The sequence below is a fragment of the Ostrinia nubilalis genome, chromosome W (assembly GCF_963855985.1).
Source record: "Ostrinia nubilalis chromosome W, ilOstNubi1.1, whole genome shotgun sequence".
NCBI classification, from domain to species: domain Eukaryota; kingdom Metazoa; phylum Arthropoda; class Insecta; order Lepidoptera; family Crambidae; genus Ostrinia; species Ostrinia nubilalis.
Genome location: NC_087118.1, coordinates 7483409 through 7490372, shown reverse-complemented (window position 1 = coordinate 7490372; position 6964 = coordinate 7483409). Strand labels below are relative to the sequence as shown.

The window sequence follows — 6964 nt, the reverse complement described above, 5'->3', positions numbered from 1 at the left end:
ACCTCTATTACTTTGATGGTAGGGTCGGAAATCGTGTAATTTAAAAAATACTAGGTGGATCAAGTATTTTAAAAATTGGAATAGGTGCCACTTAGTACTGTAAAATACCTAGTGTGTGGATCTGTTCTAGTAAATACGTCTCATCTCTACCACTCTCTCTCGAACCAATGTAAAAGCAACATCTACTGCGTGTAGTACAAATACAACTTTACCAAACCGGCTCCAGAGTTTTTCTCCGCAACAAATTTTGGTGACCCCTGTGCTCTACGTGGTGCCTGCGTGCGACGCCCGACGGCGATGCTTGGATACTTCATCCAATTTTCGACGCCGCCGTCCGCCGATTGCGCCGCCGCCGCGCCGGAAGAAAAAACGTGCACGTGCACCACGTGCAACCAAGACCACGCCAACACGACTTCGAGCTTCTGAAGGAGAGTGAGCTGGTTCCATCGTGCGACGCCCGGGGGCGACGCTTGGATATTTTCATCAATTTTTCGACGCCGCCGGAAGATAAAGCGTGCATAACCTCTACGTGCAACCAAGACCACGCCAAGACGACTTCGAGCTTCTAAAGGAGAGTGAGCTGGTTCCTTTTATTATTTCACAACAAACCCTCTATCTTACTTACTTACAATTTCTAACCAAATTTTACACAATTGTTCAAAATGACGTCACAAGACAAAACTTTTCCCAACGACATTGTTCAACTTTCACGCAGTAGAGCAGCATTTAAGGGTAAACTTACCCAATTCACCAATTTCATAGATAATTTAGCAACTCCATTAACTGCAGATGATATTTTAAACCTTGAGTTTCGCATAGAAAATGTTACATCAACTTATGAGAAATTTGACACAATTCAGATGCAATTAGAGTGCCTGTCCGAGGACACCAGTTCTCAACTCCTCGAACGTGAAAAGTTCGAGGAGCTTTACTTTGAGAGCCTAGCCAAGGCCAAAGGCCTGGTTATGGCCTTTAGAAACGACAATGATGAACCTGAAGCCAAACCATCTCATAGTAGTGAATGTATTGACTCCATTAAATTTCCAGAAATTGCATTACCCAGTTTTAGCGGTGACTTTAGGGAATGGCTTGAATTTAGGGAGACATTCGATGCCTTAATAAATCAGAGTTCATTAAAATCAATACAAAAGTTTAAATATCTTCGCAGTTGTCTGAAGGACGGAGCTCTCGAGGTTGTCAATTCGATAGAATACACATCTGATGGTTACCAAATGGCGTGGAGGCTGTTGTGTGAACGCTACAACAACCCTCGCTTACTAGTTTCAAATCACCTTCGATCTCTCTTTGAAATACCATCTATTTCATCTGAAAATGCCAAGTCACTTAGAGCATTAATTGATAATATAAACAAACATCTGCGATCACTTCACACACTTAACATTCCCATTGATGATTGGGACTTAATTATCATTTATTTTATGTCGAACAAATTACCTTCCTCGCTGCAACGATCATGGGAGGAAAACCAAAGCTCAAATGTACTACCTTCGTTGCAGGACTTCAAAAACTTTATACGGAGGCGAGCTGACATTCTCGACAACTTGAATGTCACTAAACCTGGGGGCCCGGAGGCACGGAAAAGTTTGGTAACCACATCCTCAAAGCCAATTGTAAATCCTTCGTGTCCGCAGTGTAAAGGTAGGCACTATCTTAACCAATGTAACAATTTCTTGGCTCTGAATGCAAGGGAACGCTATAGGGCTGTAAAATCATTTCATTTGTGTACAAACTGCCTAGGCAACAATCACAATGTGAGCAATTGTCGCTCTTCGCACTGCAAGTACTGTAAAGGTAAGCACAACACACTGTTACATATTGATAGTGTGACTCCTTCTACAATGCATGTTGCACAACCAATTTCAAGTACCTCGCTGCACTCTCACCAAACCAATAAATCAAATAACCAAGTGCCAGTGAGGGAACATGTACAGCCAGCAGCAAATGCAGGTTCAATCAATACTCATACACATAATAATGCGGTCACCGCACCAACCAAAAATCAAAAAATTGTATTTTTGTCTACAGCAATGGTCCGAGCATACGACTCGCGACATCAAACCCACAACTTGAGAGTCTTACTAGATAGTGGCTCACAATCCAATTTTATTTCAGAAAAGGCCTTTCAATTGTTGAAACTAGCCAAACGAAATGTCAATATGGAAGTGATAGGTTTCAATGATACTTCAACCAAAATAAAAGAATATTGTAACCTCAATATTGAGTCAAATGATAGACAATTTCAAACAAAGCTGACTTGTTTAATTGTGCCACAAATTTGTAACCTACCAAATTATAATTCACCAAAAATAACTGAACTTTTGAACATTCCAGCTCACATCAAATTGGCAGACGAGAACTTCTCTTCAGCGGGTGAGGTTGACCTACTCATTGGCGCTGAGCTATTTTACAACTTATTGTGCTTTGGAAGGCATAGTCTGGGAGAGGGCTGTCCTATATTACAAAAGACAAAGCTGGGCTGGATAGTATCAGGGTCTTTAGCAAGTCCCATACAGGTACGATGCAATTTATCATTAAAAACTCAATTAAAACATTTCTGGGAAATGGAGGAATGTGGTGACAATCCATTCACTCCCCATAATGATCAAGTGTCCTATGATGACAAAGTATGTGAGAAGGTGTTCATGACACACACTCGCAATGCTGAGGGCAACTTTGTAATACAATTACCATTCAAATTTCCTATTAGTAATTTGGGTCAATCTAAGCACATTGCCCAACAACGATTCCATTCATTAGAACGAAAATTTTCAAAAAACGATGAGTTTAAGCAAATGTATATTCAATTTATGAGAGAATTTGAACAAACAGGGCGCATGGAGAAATGTACTTCCTCTGACGTCCCGCTTAATTTCTTACCACATCATGCTGTTGTCAACCTAGAGAAGTCTACCACACCCCTGAGAGTAGTTTTCGATGCTTCTTGTCCAACTTCGTCCGGGTATTCTCCGAATGATATTTTGCACAAGGGCACAATCAAACAGGATACACTAAATCACATTTTATTACGTTTTCGATTGCACAAATATGTAATTAACGCCGACATACGTAAAATGTTTTGTTGCATACACATAAATGCTGATCAACAACCTCTGCAATGCATTCTGTGGAGGGAGGAGCCTCACCATGAGCTTCAAACTTTCAAATTAACAACACTCAGCTTTGGGCTGAAACCTGCGCCGCACATTGCAACACGCTGCTTACTGCATTTGGCACAAGAAACTCGCACTGCTTTGCAACAACTTCCAGATGCAGCACGGTCGTCAGCCGAGTTGCCGGTGGCAGCCGCAGCGGCCGCAGCGATCGAGGAGCAGTTCTACGCTGATGACCTACTTCTCTCAGGTGACGATGAGCACAGAATCACGCAGGTCGCCCTGGAGGTAGACAGAGTCCTGCGCACAGCCAACTTTCATCTACGTAAGTGGAAAACTAATTCATCACAAATTCAACAAGCACTACCTACACAAACAGAAAGTACAACATCACAAAGCGTCCAACTCGGACAACCAGGGGATAGCTTGCACAAAATATTAGGACTTCAATGGTCAAACCAAAACGACAATTTGAATTATTCAATTAATTTGCAACCTATACCAAATAATGTAACAAAACGAGTTATTTTATCTCGAGTTTCAAGTATCTTCGACCCTTTGGGTCTATTAGGCCCATGCCTAATTCTTGCCAAATGCTTCATTCAACGACTATGGGTGGACGGGTCGGATTGGGACCAACCTATTTCACAAACTCTTTTAAAAGATTGGTTAACATTTTACAATGGACTTCAATACCTAAGATTATTACAGATTCCCAGAGTAGTTACAATAAGCAATTATATAACTTTCCAATTACATGGGTTTGCAGACAGCTCCACACAAGCTTACGGGGCGGCCATTTATGTGCTTACAACCAATGCACAAGGCCAAACTCTAGTTCGATTATTATTTTCAAAAACACGAGTAGCACCACTAAAAACTCAAACTATACCCCGCCTCGAATTGAGTGCGGCGTTATTGTTGGCAGTCAATATGAAGGATTTGCAGTCATCACTCAAAGTCCCTATAAACGACATTCAATACTGGTCCGACTCGACTATCACGTTAGCGTGGATAAAGACAGAACCTCACAAGCTAAATACATTTGTAGCCAACAGAGTTACCAAGATTCAAGCTCTAACAGACAAGTCCAAATGGCGCTGGGTTCCTAGTAATGAAAACCCAGCAGATTTGCTTTCAAGGGGGGTTTTACCTGACAAATTAGTTAACTGCACAACTACCTCTAAGTTTTGGTTTGAAGGACCAACATTTTTGAGTAAACCACAAGGTGAGTGGCCTCAAAATAAACAACAAACCCAAGAATTAATTGAGCTAAAGGCAAAACATTCCCCATGCAAAACATTATGCAACACAACACAAAATAAGGCTAACGATAACACATTCATAAACAATTTAATTTCAAGGTGGTCCAGTGACACGAAACTATTTCGTATATTTGCACTCGTACTAAGGTTTTTACACAACTGCAAAAATAAAACCCACAAAATTACAGGGCCAATTTCATGCCAAGAGCAAAGGCAAGCTGCCAATAAACTAATAATATTTACACAAATAGAATCATTTCCTAACGAATACAAACTTCTTAAAAATAACTCACAATTACCTAAAACCTCAAAACTTTTGAGTCTTAAACCATTTATGGATAATGATCTTATAAGGGTGGGAGGACGTCTTAGTCAATCACACTACGAATTTGACAAAAAACACCCCATCATACTACACAGCAATCACACATTAACCAAACTAATTATGAGGAACGAGCACGTCCGCCTCATGCATGCAGGACCCCAGCTGCTGCTGTCTAGCATGAAGGAGCAGTACTGGCCTATCAAGGGTAAGCTTTTAGCCAATAACATTTTTAGAGAATGCGTACCTTGCTTCAGAGCCAAGCCACATACACCGACGCCTATTATGGGCGACCTACCAGGTCACAGAGTGCAACCGGCGCCGCCATTTTACACTGTGGCACTAGACTATGCAGGTCCATTTCTACTCAAAGACAGGCAGGGACGTGGTTGCAAAACTTACAAGTCCTATATTGCCATTTTTATATGTTCTTCAACGAAGGCCGTACATATTGAACTTGTTACAGGTCTAGAAACTCACAGCTTCCTATCGGCGTTCAGAAGGTTCATAGCTAGACGCGGGAAGCCACGAGTGGTGGTGAGCGACAACGGCACCACCTTTCGGGGTGCTGACAGGGAGTTAAGGGAGCTATACGATTTTCTTAACACGAACTCTAACGAATTGACAACTTCGTGCACCGAGCAAGGTATCGAATGGAAGTTTGTACCTAGTTACTCACCTCACATGAATGGTTTGGCAGAGGGCGCTGTCAAAAGTTGTAAATATCATCTTAAGCGTGTCCTAAAACAAAGTCTACTTACCTATGAAGGTTTCTCAACAATTTTAATTCAGATAGAGGGCATCCTTAACAGCAGACCTTTATGTCCCATTCCTTTTTCCGATTCCGAAATATTCCAAGTCCTTACACCAGCTCACTTCCTAATAGGAAGAACTCCAGTGGCACTGCCGGATTACCAATACGACGAAGTCCCAACCAACCGACTTAAATACTTTCAACAACTCCAACAGATCTACCAATCTTTCTGGAAGGGCTTCTCAAGAGACTACGTGGGGCTACTCCAACAACGAGGCAAGTGGCAGAGCTCCAAGGGACCCACGCTGGCAGCGGGCTCCGTAGTTCTCATCAAGGACAAGCACACTCCACCATGCCAGTGGAGACTGGCAAGGATCATCGAGACACACCCCGGGGGCGACGGCGTGACTCGCGTTGCCACACTGAAGACATCCCAGGGCTCCACCATCAAGCTGTCCTTCCCGAAGATTTGTCCTCTACCAATATTAGATAATAATTAACTTACTTAAATAACATTATGTATTAACCTTTCTTGTATCTTATTTATCATTGAAAATAACTTAAAATATCTAGAGTATCATACTATTATATTATAACCATTTTGCCTGTAACCAAATGTAACTTAGACTCATATTTCATTTTGTGTAATACTTGTTTCAAGCAAATGTATCTTAAACTCATACAGTATAATTTCATATTATTAGATAGTACTTAACTGTATTGCATTAGTTAGTACATTATCATTAATGCCAATATTTATTTGTGAAACTTCAATAAATGCTTAAGTTGTGTGGGTTTCATTGAAATACCAGAGTAGGTACATAGATAGGTAGGTAACTTATTTCAAACAAATTAACAATACACAAGTAATTTAGATTTCAATTTATTGTAGCAATTAAACCTAATAATGTAAACACTTAACTTAGTAGGTACACTCAATTAATACACTTTAAATACAACAATTTAAATACTTAAAATTAAATTATTTAACTATTTCAAGGGGGGAGCATGTTCCGAACCCAGGTTAGCGCCATCTACCTATATTATTATAAAACAAATGTTTGTAAAGCGCCATCTATAATTCATCTTGCTTTATAAGAACTAACAGTACAATTTACAGTTTACGAAATGATTTAAACAAGGAATCATAGATGGCGCTACGCGCGTCCGTCCGAGCTGTGCACGAGTGCGACCATTGAAACCACTCTCTCTCGAACCAATGTAAAAGCAACATCTACTGCGTGTAGTACAAATACAACTTTACCAAACCGGCTCCAGAGTTTTTCTCCGCAACACTGACAAAAATCATACTTAACACATTTTTAGCAATGAAATGTGCGTATATTGACCACCTTTATCGTTGTTTAATTAATTCATTGAATTAATGACCGTGTAATTTAGTATGGGGTCACCGGCATTGTGTTGAGAATATTTGATGAAACAACGCTAGCCGTAGAACACTTATAAGGACGAGTTGCCCGATGTCTAAGTG

The 6964-nt window shown here is 40.6% G+C and overlaps 1 protein-coding gene across 8 annotated transcripts; it reads left to right on the top strand.

Moving 5' to 3' along the window:
• The first annotated feature begins 364 nt into the window (after positions 1-364).
• LOC135086343 (uncharacterized) lies at positions 365-6637 on the top strand. Of its 8 annotated transcripts, none has more exons than XR_010260425.1 (3): positions 365-1659; positions 2353-3456; positions 5688-6637. XR_010260425.1 is itself a non-coding variant. In XM_063981113.1 (3 exons), exons 2-3 carry the CDS (start codon positions 3289-3291, stop codon positions 5970-5972), a joined length of 378 nt encoding a protein of 125 aa, XP_063837183.1. In that variant the 5' UTR covers positions 365-1659; the 3' UTR covers positions 5973-6597. The 8 variants fall into 8 exon arrangements, 6 of the variants coding, with proteins under 6 accessions (XP_063837183.1, XP_063837182.1, XP_063837179.1 ...); XR_010260424.1 differs by having other exon boundaries at positions 2353-5364; positions 5688-6633; XM_063981113.1 differs by having other exon boundaries at positions 3289-3381; positions 5688-6597.
• The last annotated feature ends 327 nt before the right edge of the window (positions 6638-6964 follow it).